The sequence below is a fragment of the Genypterus blacodes genome, unplaced genomic scaffold (genome assembly GCF_046128005.1).
Source record: "Genypterus blacodes isolate CSIRO-AG114 ecotype Tasmania unplaced genomic scaffold, CSIRO-AGI_Gbla_v1 ptg000422l_1, whole genome shotgun sequence".
Classification (NCBI taxonomy): domain Eukaryota; kingdom Metazoa; phylum Chordata; class Actinopteri; order Ophidiiformes; family Ophidiidae; genus Genypterus; species Genypterus blacodes.
In genome coordinates, this window is record NW_027467194.1 from 17,501 (window position 1) to 29,422 (window position 11,922).

At 47.4% G+C, this 11,922-nt stretch overlaps 3 protein-coding genes across 3 annotated transcripts; all 3 read left to right on the top strand.

Moving 5' to 3' along the window:
- The first annotated feature begins 1,116 nt into the window (after positions 1 to 1,116).
- steap3 (STEAP family member 3, metalloreductase) lies at positions 1,117 to 5,643 on the top strand. Its single transcript, XM_076138973.1, has 6 exons — positions 1,117 to 1,254; positions 1,890 to 2,390; positions 3,052 to 3,379; positions 3,600 to 3,799; positions 3,873 to 4,037; positions 4,304 to 5,643. The coding sequence occupies exons 2-6, from the start codon at positions 1,905 to 1,907 to the stop codon at positions 4,562 to 4,564; spliced, it is 1,440 nt and encodes a 479-aa protein (XP_075995088.1). The 5' UTR covers positions 1,117 to 1,254; positions 1,890 to 1,904; the 3' UTR covers positions 4,565 to 5,643.
- On the top strand, positions 5,547 to 7,424 carry cunh2orf76 (chromosome unknown C2orf76 homolog). Its single transcript, XM_076138974.1, has 5 exons — positions 5,547 to 5,681; positions 5,772 to 5,822; positions 6,360 to 6,397; positions 6,489 to 6,570; positions 7,155 to 7,424. Exons 1-5 carry the CDS (start codon positions 5,552 to 5,554, stop codon positions 7,229 to 7,231), a joined length of 378 nt encoding a protein of 125 aa, XP_075995089.1. The 5' UTR covers positions 5,547 to 5,551; the 3' UTR covers positions 7,232 to 7,424.
- A 981-nt stretch (positions 7,425 to 8,405) lies between these two features.
- Positions 8,406 to 11,404, top strand: dbi (diazepam binding inhibitor (GABA receptor modulator, acyl-CoA binding protein)). Its single transcript, XM_076138975.1, has 4 exons — positions 8,406 to 8,554; positions 10,246 to 10,363; positions 10,511 to 10,573; positions 11,126 to 11,404. The coding sequence occupies exons 1-4, from the start codon at positions 8,540 to 8,542 to the stop codon at positions 11,197 to 11,199; spliced, it is 270 nt and encodes an 89-aa protein (XP_075995090.1). The 5' UTR covers positions 8,406 to 8,539; the 3' UTR covers positions 11,200 to 11,404.
- The last annotated feature ends 518 nt before the right edge of the window (positions 11,405 to 11,922 follow it).

Sequence of the window (11,922 nt, forward strand, 5' to 3'; positions counted from 1 at the left end):
GTTACAGCTTGTTTTACCCTGAGGGCTGCGTTACACTTTTTCTTCTTCTTCTGCATAATCCCACGGCACACTCAGTTTAAAGCTGCTGGAGCGTAACCATGCTGTCATAGCGCCACCTGCTGGCATCAGGAAGTAAGTCTGGTATAACAGCGCCTCAATCCACACCAAATTGCATTATTGATAGCTCAAATTGTGTTGCCATGGCGATGCACTGATTTGATGAGTCAGCCACTCAAACGGGACGACGTCTGATGCTGGCTGAAGGTGCATGCGTGTCATCAGATTATATCCATGAGCCAACACAGGCTGTGTCACAGCGCCACCACCTGGCAGAGAGAAGTCAGGTTTATATGATACATGCATTGCAAATTTTGTCTGTGTGGCCTCAAGATTTCAGGATAACAAACTGCAAGCAAGTTTGTTTGTATGCCATATCTATATACACAAGATCATTCAAAGTGCAGAGTACAGTTAAGCTCCCCCAGTGTGACCATAGCGTGTCCCGGATGTTACAAAGGAATATTTGATGCGTTGAATGGATTCTTTGGTCTCGATCCGGCGTGGGTGTGTATTCTTAGGTTGATTTTACGAAACTCTGACTTTATCAGCAAACTTTAACAGTCTGAGCCGCTTTATCGTCCACCGGCAGACGTGCTGCGTTCACTTGTTATCTGAACTCTGTGTCTTTCCACCGTAATCCAAAATGCGAACAATTTTAAAGATTGTAAAACTGAAAATTAAGAATTAAATAAGTATCACACAGTCTATCAACCACACCAAGCGCGTTATTAAACAATTACCAATGAGAGCGTTTAGAATATCAGCCAAATAAGGTTGGAAAACTATGAAAACAATCAAAACAATGGAATAAGAAAACAGATTTAAAAAAAAGACAAATAAAACCTCGAAACTAAATTACGAATGGAAAGCGTTAAGAGCAAATCAAGTCTGAATTTACGTTAAAGTATCTTTTAAGTGTTGGTAACCAGGTGAGGTCATCGCATCGCAGAAACTGCAAAAGTTTCGGAGTTTATCGTCAGCATTCGAATGCAGCATGGAGGGTGTGGGCGTGTCTTCCCGAACACGTGACCGCTGTGTTCCCCCTGTCTCACTCCCCACGCGCACCGCGGACAGTTGTGTAAGTTTCATTTCAAGAGAAACAAACAAAGAAGAAGAAAAAGAAGAAGAATGTGATGAAATTATAACATTCAGTGTTTTTACGGAGCGTCTAGACTCAAACACGAGCAGGAAACAGTAAGTTACGTCTGATAACATGAAAAATATTTATTCCGGTTCTCTTTTCTCAGAGAACGATCATAAATGATATTATTTGTTCGTTTTTTTTCAAAAACATTTGTACTCTGACGTCACTCAGGTGTGTGTCTTATTTGTGTTGTTCACGATTCAGCAGGTGTTATAATCTTCCTCACGGCTATAATCATCATCACCGTTACAGATCAAACAAGCTTTAACTAATTACCTCATAATTACGCGCCGTACGTGAATGCGTCTCATTGTTATATTGTTTTAAAAATGTGAATTATTGTTTCTATTTCCACTCATTTGTGTGAAGCCTGGTTGGGTTGTGTTCACTTGTTTACGTTCATATTAATTTGATATTTTCAGGTTAAAATTTCAGTTTCACTAGATTCATTTGACTTCATCCCCTTCATCATCCAACTTAAACATGAACATCTGAGACTGTAGTAAACTCACTCTACTGTCACTGCATCACAGATCAAATATGAATAAACAAATACTTTCATACATGTTAGTGCTGAAATCCACACGTCCCACCTAGAGGTCGTCACTGAGTGGAGATCTGAAACCACACAGGCAGAACATCTTACGTCCTCACTGTGACCTGTGACGACCTTTGCTCCCTGCAGGCTGACGGGGTCACCATGCAGAGCGACTCCTCGGCCCTGTTGGACGGTTCAGACTCCATCTCCTCGGAGACCACCGCCCAGTGCCCGGGGGGGCCCGTGATCGCCATCTTGGGCTCTGGGGACTTCGCCCGCTCCCTTGCCGTCCGGCTGGTGGCCTCCGGTTTCAGGGTGGCGGTGGGCAGCCGCAACCCAAGTCGCATCTGCGGCGGTCTGTTTCCTGATTGGGTGGAGGTCCTGTCGCAGAGAGAGGCGGTGGATAGAGCAGAGCAGGTGGTGTTTGTGGCCCTCTACCCAGAGCATTACCACACCATGGCGGGGCTGGAGGACGGCGTGGCCGGGAAGGTGCTGGTGGACGTCAGCAACGCCGCCGTGCAGAACATCAGAGGGCGGAGCAACGCTGAGAGGCTGGCAGAGCTTTTCCCTCGGAGCAAAGTGGTGAAGGGCTTCAACGTCATCTCAGCGTGGGCGCTGCAGGCCGGAGCCCACGATGGAAACAGGCAGGTGAGGAGGAGGAGGAGGAGGAAGACTAAATCAAGACCCATTAGATCCTATATGAGGTACCGAAGGTCCTGGTGACATCATTTGATCTCAAAATCTGTACGTTATGGTGTAAGCATGAAGAGTTCACAGCTCTGAACCGGAGTGAGACTGGACCAGGACCTGCAGGTTCAGAGAGAACAGAGTGATGAGGTTCACTGAAGGATCAGGAGCATGGAATGTACAGATGTGTACTTATAGAATCCATACTTAAGGGGTTTAATGTCAAACATTCAAACTGCAGTAGTGGTGTTTTGCCGCTAGGTGGCAGAAGAACACTAACCTTAGCTGACTGATCCACAGTCCAGCATCACAGCCCACTGGAGCTTCTGGTCACCGTGTGGTCATGAGGTCACCTCTCTCTCCTTTTGACCTGTAAACTGTCTGGATCTGTAGTTAGAGATTCTCTCTGTCTGTAGTTTGGTGCTGGACGGTCAGAGTGCAGTCGGCGTGTTGAGGCTTTTTATTACTGCAAACTGGGTTAATGACAGCACGGCGACCCTAAACGCTGAATCTGTCGCCATAAAAGCAAAACAAACCGGATTAAAGTTCAACAGAGCAGCAGAGAAAGATGTCAGGTCACTATAAACCTGTACCCCCCCCCCCCCCTCCCCCCCACCCCCAGGTGCTGATTTGCAGCGACTGCTCCGACTCCAAAGCCGCCGTGGTCCAGCTGGCTCGTCGCCTTGGCTTCATGCCGGTGGACCTCGGGGGTCTGCGCGCCGCCGGGGAGATCGAGGAGGCCCCCCTCCGCCTCTTCCCCTCCTGGGACGGCCCCGTCCTGGTCACCTTCCTCCTCTTCTTCTTCTTCTACGGCTACAACTTTGTGAGGGGCATCCTGCTGCCGTACCTCGACCACGGAAAGAACAACTTCTACCAGCTCCCCCTGGTGGCGGTGAACGATACGCTGCCAGCCGTCGCCCTGGTAACGCTGTCTTTGGTCTATTTACCAGGTAAGTTAAGGCCTCAACCTGCCTAAACCTTGTCATACTGAGCTCCTGTCACTCAGCATCGAACTCACCTGAGCTTCACAACTCTATGTTTGTGTAAATTAAGTTATAATAATATATAATGCATGCTCGCCACCAGAGGGGTGCGACAAAGACGTTTGTTGCTCGCCCTCTGCATCGCTTCATGGCATGTGGTCACGCTGTGCTTCCTGTGTCTCCTCAGGTGTGATGGCGGCCGTCCTCCAGCTGGGTCGGGGCACCAAGTACAGAAGGTTCCCCTGCTGGTTGGACCGCTGGCTCTGCAGCCGCAAGCAGCTTGGCCTGCTGAGCTTCCTCTGCGCCGGACTGCACGCCGTTTACAGCGTGTGCCTGTCGCTACGGCAGGCCGCCTCCTACAGACTGCTCAACGCCGCCTACCGGCAGGTGAGCTGGGGGACTCCTTCAGCCCCGCAGTTTGAGAACCTCAGCTCTGATATGGTTTTGTTCTTTGTTTCAGGTGAAAGCCGGTGTGGAGAACTCCTGGGTGGAGGAGCAGGTGTGGAGGTCTGATCTCTACTTGTCCTCTGGAATTCTGGGACTTGGAGTTCTGGCCCTGCTCGCGATTACCTCACTGCCCTCGGTGGGAGACGCCCTCAGCTGGAGGGAGTTTACATTTGTTCAGGTCAGCAGATTTGTGTGTGAGTTGGGTGAGGTCGTTGTAACGGTCCTTGTGAGGTTTAAAGGAGGACTACAACCATGCAGACACACGTGTGGCCAGTAGGTGGAGCTCAGGGGTCCAAACCTACACTCCAGTGTAATCTGTGTGATCAGGATCTTCAGTAACTCCGCAGGATGAGAAGAATGGAATGTTGAAAATATTGCCTGATGTGATTTTGGATGATTGAATGCAGTGCAGTAACTCCAGCTTCTCTCTCCGTCTCTCTCCAGTCCAGCCTGGGTTACGCCGCCTTAACTCTTTCCGTCATGCACACCCTCTTCTTCGGCTGGGACTTTGCGTTCTTCCCGGGAGCCTACCCGTATTACCTGCCCCCCCTCTACCTGCTGGCCCTCATCCTGCCCTGCACGGCCCTGGTGGGCAGGGTCCTCCTGGCTCTCCCCTGCCTGGCGTCCAGCCTGGCAAAGATCCGCAGAGGCTGGGAGAGAAGACATGTTTCAACAAGAGACCATGGAAGCAGTGAACACGTCTGAGCGCTGTCATTTCCCTCTCAAGTATAAAGAGTATAAAGACTCTGACTGAAAGACTGACAGACTGAATGAACATGCATGCATTTTATCTCCATTTAATATATGTAAAATCGTTGTTTATATTTTTGTGGTGACGACTACATAAGGGAATGAAATGGTTTCCTTTGCCCCTTTAAAGCTGATATTCACTGTGTGTGTGTGTGTGTGTGTGTGTGTGTGTGTGTGTGTGTGTGTGTGTGTGTGTGTGTGTGTGTGTGTGTGTGTGTGTGTGTGTGTGTGTGTGTGTGTGTGTGTGTGTGTGTGTGTGTGTGTGTGTGTGTGTGTGAGAGAGAGAGTGAGAGAACTCAAACACACTGACTGCAGTGTGCTGGGCACTGACTTTGAATTGAAAACACTGGACACTGAATTCAAAATCAGAATTTAAAAGGAAAGACATGAAAAGTAAAAAGGGACCAACCGGATGTTTTCAGTCGATTATTTATTTATTTGTCTGATTTATTTGGTTGGTATGTTTCCTCGTTAAAGATTGTGCTTACTTATTTTTACTGCAAAGTTGTAATCTCTGTAACTCTTACATTTACGAATTCCCAAAAAAATAAATAATAAATAATATAAAGGTTCCTAATTTATCCGGGCTTGGGTTTATATACCTAGCTTATTTGTCTCGCGAGATGTGACGGAGACGAGAGGAAACGAAACGGAAAAGACGAACTAACTAAACACACTGAACAGTAGTGATGAAGAAAATGGAACTAAGATGGAGAATAAACGAACGAGCCTTAGGGGAAAGCCGCGGTTCGATCCGCGCGGTGCTCGACCCGTCGAGTCTTAACAAACCCGAAGGTTCGACTGCTCTGACTCGGTCAAATACCGGAACAGGCGCAGCGTAAACACGTTGAGTTCCTACGCACCTCTGCTCGGTTTAAACGGGGTAGCAACCTGCGCTGCGTGACGTTTAATCGACATTAAGCGGGCGGCGGTTCTGTCCTCATGGCCAGTGAGGTTGTGGTCACGATCCGTTTGGTTCGATCCTTCGAACACAGAAACTTCAAGCCGGTGGTTTACCGCGGAGTGAGTCTGGAGCTAACGGTGCGGGAGTTCATCGAGTTTGTTCAAACCGGTGAGATAATGACGACATTACATACACATAAACACCTACAATACAAAACAAACTGCACGGTAGTGATGCACGATGTCCTCTTCCCTCCAGATATCACAACAAGAGCGGGACTTCCGCCTCCGTTCAGGAAACACGGATACGGTACGAGCCAATGAAGCATCACACTGAGTCATCATGAAGACTATGGAGCCGTGATGTTTGTGCTGTCATCAACGTCTGAGTGTAGCCTTGTTAAAATGAAACAACATATGAGCAGTTACATTAGGAGAAGATATGAATCTACATTACACCTAAAGTATGGAAAGATGTTTGGAAATATCTAGGTATTAAACAAATTCAGTTTAAGTACACACACACACACACACACACACACACACACACCCACACACACACACACACACACACACACACACACACAGTCTGCTCCTGTCTGGACTTTAATAAGATCACAGAGCAGAAGCATGTCTGTAAACGAGGTCATCATTGGACCTTGGAGGACCTGTGGACTTGCTTCAGCTCCTCCAGACATGCTAGATGGTTCTAGTCACAACAATTCTCAAGGGAAAGAAATCTGCCGGATCTTATTTGATCACAGGCAACATGTAAACGTTCAGACGTGAAGTCGACCAGTGGCTCTCATCCTCCTTAAACCTGAGCTCCCTCCTCTTGTGCTTTCAGACACGATGAAGATCACCCACCAAGCGCATGGATCCAAGGTATCCGCCGCATGCTGAAGGCAGAGCCCCGACCCCACGGTGTCTTCAGTCATTAATGTCCATCCTGTTTGTGTGTTTGTTCTTCTGGCAGACGAACGAGTTGGTGATGAGTTTGGACGACGACGATCAGCTCATCCTTCAGGACGACCTCACGCTGGCTGCCTCTGGCGTCGGTATGAGACTGTGGGATACTTCCATGTAGAGAACAGTTTGTGTTGCTGTACGGGAAATGAAAATATAGTCATGATTTACACAAAATCTATTCAGATCCTTAAATACGATACAAACAGGGTTTTGGTCGATCATCACAACTTCACTTAAGCTCTGTTATGTGTTCACAGTCCAGGATGTTTCTATGGCTTCACCTAAAACCTGATTCTGATGAGTTCTCTCCCAAATCCATCCTGTCGTGGTAGAAAGGAGTTTCAGACTACACTAGCTTCTCTGCTCCACTCTCCAGATGTTCTCCTTCACCTCTCTGAGCTCGACTCCTCTCTTATCTGTAAACTAACAACCTTCAGACTTCCTCATGGACACTGTGACCTTGTGTGTGGAAGCACTGTTCCTCCTCCTTCAAACACTGTTTTAGTTTAGAAGAAAGATACATCACACACTGCTTGTTCTTCTCTGCCATCACGTATTCTTTCACAAACAAAGCCAAACCGAGGTCAGCCTTTGCTTCTGGGGCTTAACATCTGATTCGCCGCGGCTCTACGTGTGACTTCACTCTTAATTTCTGGTGTTTATTTCTTCCCAGTTAATGAAACCGAGCTGGCCTTCTTCAGCAAGAAAGACTACGGCCTTTACAAAGCAAACCCACAAACTGTTTGGTGAACACGTCGCCATGCTTCTCCTGTGAGGAGAGGAGAGGAGAAGAGAGCTGCAGCATGGATGAGTCTTTTTAATTTGTTTGTTTTTATAGAAGAAGTGTTTAATTCACTCCATTTATTTATCTTACACAAAGTGTTACAAGGCTTGTTTGCAATGTGTTGATTCAAAAGTTTTGAATAAAGTTTTTCCAAATTGATGTGAAGTGTGTTGAAAGTTCTCTTGATTCTGTTTTGCAGATAAAGTGTGTAAATGTGTAATGTCAGTGTTAAAGCTCTGACTAGAGAATCCTGGCCTTATCCTGCTTCATATTCAATCATTTCATTCGTATTGTTACTTGTTATAGTGTCATTAGAATGTTAGGACATGCATTCAACCGTCCGGTCTGCCCGTCTACACGTCTCTAAAGGTGATCTACAACAAAGCTCATGAATATCAGGCAGAAAGAAATGTAGATGTTCAAAGCTTTCATCTTTAGGTCGGTAAATAACTCTTTTAGACGGATGTTTCCCAGATAAAAGAAAATTCTCAAAAATCTGCTGCAAATTGATTTAGCTGTTTCTGTCTCGTCCAGAGGTGAAGGTGAGTCTCACTTTGTCTCTTTGTAACTTCATACAAACAAAAAGGCCACAAAAACTCTGATTTAATGGTTTAAACAAAAAACAGTAACACAGAAATTAAGAGTATTCTTTCCAACAAACCTACAGTAATTACAACACTAACAATAAGTGTAATAATCTCCTCATTTGCCAAATAAATCATCTATTACGTTGTATAGAAGTAAGAACTTCCACCAAAGCGACCTTTGAGCTGAACTGTATTGTTACGGCTTTACGCCAACCAATGAATGAGCGTAACGGACATGTCAGTCACTGAACCAGCCAATAGCGTCGAAGGGAAGGCGGGTCCAGGTTGTGAAAGGCTGCGTTGTTTTTTTCTCCACCCGAGATTCGACAACGAGGCGGGCAGTCCACCTCTCCACAGCCAACACGGAAAATGAGGAGAAACCTGACTGTTAATTAACACAGCTGACGCGCTTTAAAGTTTATATATTTCCAGGTTAAGGTCGTGCTTAGGGGTTCGTTTATGTTGCCTGAACTTGCAGCTACGCGGACATGTTCGTGCAAAACGAAGTAGGACACGTCTGCGTCACGTGACCGAGATTGACCAATCCCTTCCTCGTTGGCGAATTTCGGGCGGTAGACAGAGTGACGCGTCCACGCTGTGGTCAAATAAAACGGGTGGGACCGCGCGCGCTCCCCTCTCATCAAACGAGGCTTTTGTCGGTCTGCATATCTTGGAATCGGAGCTAAAATGGCTGAACTGCAGGTGAGTGTGGAAACAACAGCTTGTTTCTTCGGCGTGACGTGAATGTAGGCGGACTGCTGGAGACCCTCGGTGCCGTTTAGCTCCTCTGCTTTGTGAAACATGGCTGCTGAAGAATCTCGTTCAGTATAGTGCGGCTAGATGTGCGATAATGGCGGTGATCCATCTGGAAGCGATGCCGGATTCGTTTCTCAGCTGGGTTGTTTGGGATGCAGGGTGCGACGGCCAGGGGTGGACCCGAGGGATTTGGGCTCCATGGTTAAGGCCCCCCCTCCCCCTCCTGACTCGCTCCCTTGGGCAATGTAGTTGAGACAAATAACGCAGACGTGGATATAGGAAGGTTACATGGAGTGATTCACTAAGTGACGCCTGCAGGTGCAGAGGAAGACTTTGGCCTGCAGACTTTACGGATGGCAGTGTCAACGTTTCGCCCCAGTAGCATCAGATTTGGCTCCAAAGGTTAATTTGACATCATTATGTACTTTAAAGACCGTCCTGGCGCTCCTGGGGTGAGAGGTTAAAGTTCATCCTGGACAGGTCGTCAGCTCCGGTCACGTGTTCTCACAGGGCTTCAGCTATGTGAGGGAAAGTTCACCGAGCACGGCGGCCTGCTGCTTCATGATCACATCAGCATCTAGGTGTGTTCGGCCCTTCTTTGACCTTTAACCTACAGCCGTGGAGCAACATGCAGGGGAGGAAGAGGGGGGGGGCATCTTATCCTGTAAACAACACTGCTGCAGCTTGATCTTTCCTTCTGTCTGTCTGTGCTAAAGTTCAGTCTGTTAGGTTTTACTGTTCTGCACATTCAGTAGATTGTTGCTACTAAAACATGTGACTGCGCTGTATTTGTCATAATTAAATGTGAAGTAACCTATGACATGAATACACTCTCTTCAGAAGAGGAGCGATGTCATTGGATGAGACTTCTCATAGTCTGAGGACGAGATCATTATCCTGTCTTATAATGTGAGGGGAGGAGAGCCTCATGAACCTGAGTGAAGCTGTTTAGATGTGTTATGAACCAGGTGTGACTCTGGGACGTTGTTAAAATGTGGGGCTGAGAGCGGTTGCTTCAGGACTCCCTCTCCCTCCTCCTCCTCCTCTTCCTCCTCCTCCTGTAAGCCTGCACCACGATCAATTAAATTTAGCTTTACTGCCTCAAAGCTGATTGATCTTGTAAATGTAGATTGCACGTGACTTTATTCTAAGTAACCGACCCAGATTACAGGATAGTAACGTGGTGAGACGCCTCAGCGGGACAGAACCTGTACCCACGTCCATGTTTACATCCTGCCGTGACCCGCCTGTCTCAGGTCACACAGGCTGGTACGGCCGAAAGTGTTTTCACTCAAACAATGAGTGCGTTGTTCTTCAGTGGGCACTAATACGCTTCTGTGTGTGTGTGTGTGTGTGTGTGTGTGTGTGTGTTTCTTCTGAGTGGATTTATACAGGATACAAAGTAAGAACAGGAAGTTGCCAGTGAGTTACGTAATTCATTCCATCTTTGTGTTAAAATTGTATCTAAGTCAGAACAGCAAGCATCAGGCGGTGAGACACAACGCACACAGCTGTGTTGACACTGTCCCATCAGGCCGACAGACCGCTCACCCGTTTGTTAGTACGAACCTTTGGGTGTCACTCGGGCGCTGCCTGTGTTAACTGTAATGGAGTCATCTCTCTGTCTCCCCCTGCAGGCTCAGTTTGATAAAGCAGCTGCCGAGGTGAAGGACCTGACGGCGAGGCCGGCCGATGACGAGATGCTGCAGATCTACGCCTTGTTCAAGCAGGCCAGCGTGGGCGACGTCAACACCCGTGAGTCTGCTGCCCCACAGGGAGCTGCTACATGACATCATAGAGCCAGACGCATCCATGGGCCCTCACATGTAGACCAGAACCACAACTCAGACCCCCACATTCACACTTCAACCTGAAACTGTCTGTCTGTCTGTCTGTCTGAAGCTCGTCCTGGGATGTTCGATTTCACCGGGAAAGCCAAGTGGGACGCCTGGGAGAAACAGAAAGGTACGTGTGCAGGCCACTAGATGGTGCTAGATGGTGTTAGATGGTGTAAGATGGTGTTACATGGGTGTTAGATGGTGTAAGATGGTGTTAGATGGTGTAAGATGGTGTTACATGGGGTTAGATGGTACTAGATGGGTATTAGATGGTGTTAGATGGTGCTAGATGGTGCTAGATGGTGCTAGGTGGGTGTTAGATGGGGTTAGATGGTGTAAGATGGTGTTACATGGGGTTAGATGGTACTAGATGGGTATTAGATGGTGTTAGACTGTGCTAGATGGTGCTAGGTGGGTGTTAGATGGGGTTAGATGGTGCTAGATGGTGTTAGATGGTGCTAGATGGTGCTAGGTGGGTGTTAGATGGGGTTAGATGGTGCTAGATGGTGTTAGATGGTGCTAGATGGTGCTAGGTGGGTGTTAGATGGGGTTAGATGGTGCTAGATGGTGTTAGATGGGGTTAGATGGTGTAAGATGGTGCTACATGGGTGTAAGATGGTGTTAGTTGGGTATTAGATGGTCAGTCTTACACTCTTTACGTGTTTTCGATGACCAACAGGCAAGAGCAAAGAGGACTCCATGAACGAGTACATCAAGCTGGTGGAGGAGCTGAAGCAGAAGTATGGATCCTAAGAGCTCGACGGTCCCGGGCCAACCTGCCACCAAACAACGTGAAGCGCCTTAAAGTCCACAATGTGACCTTCAGAACCTTCAGAACCGCCCGACAGTCTGCAGTCAGTCCGTCCAGATTCAGGGGGAGACGAAGCACCCTCGGTTTAGATCCTCACATTTTCAAGTCCTGTCATTTCAACATAAAAGCCACCTGCACATCTTTAAACACCCCGTCTGGTTATTCTCTGCATGTTGTGGTGACACACACACACACACACACACACACACACTGTGGTGGTCCAGGGGTCAGGGGTCACTGACGGTCCAGAAAAGCTGCATGTCTCCTTTCCTTTCCTCTAGGTGGAGTGGAGACGCCTGCTCACACTCCCTTATATGGAGGTGAAGGTAAGAGACACACCTGACTTCCTACATCCTGCTGAAACAAAACAAACTCGTCTCATCAAATCATAAATGTTTATAATAATATCCTGTTGTTCCTTTTACCTTTGTTTAAATGCATTTTCCTCCAATTCACTTCTGTTGAAACAAGGATAAAAATAAACACCTCAGTTAAGTTAACGCATCAAGAAGCAGAATGACGTCATGGGTTCATTAAGGGAAACTTTACAGCTTAAGGCTTCACTAAGGTAACAATCAGATGAAATGTGTCAAATTACTAGAATACAGAAGAAAACACAGCTGATTAAACTGCTCACGGGTCCGTGATTTTCACTGGCAAGTGCG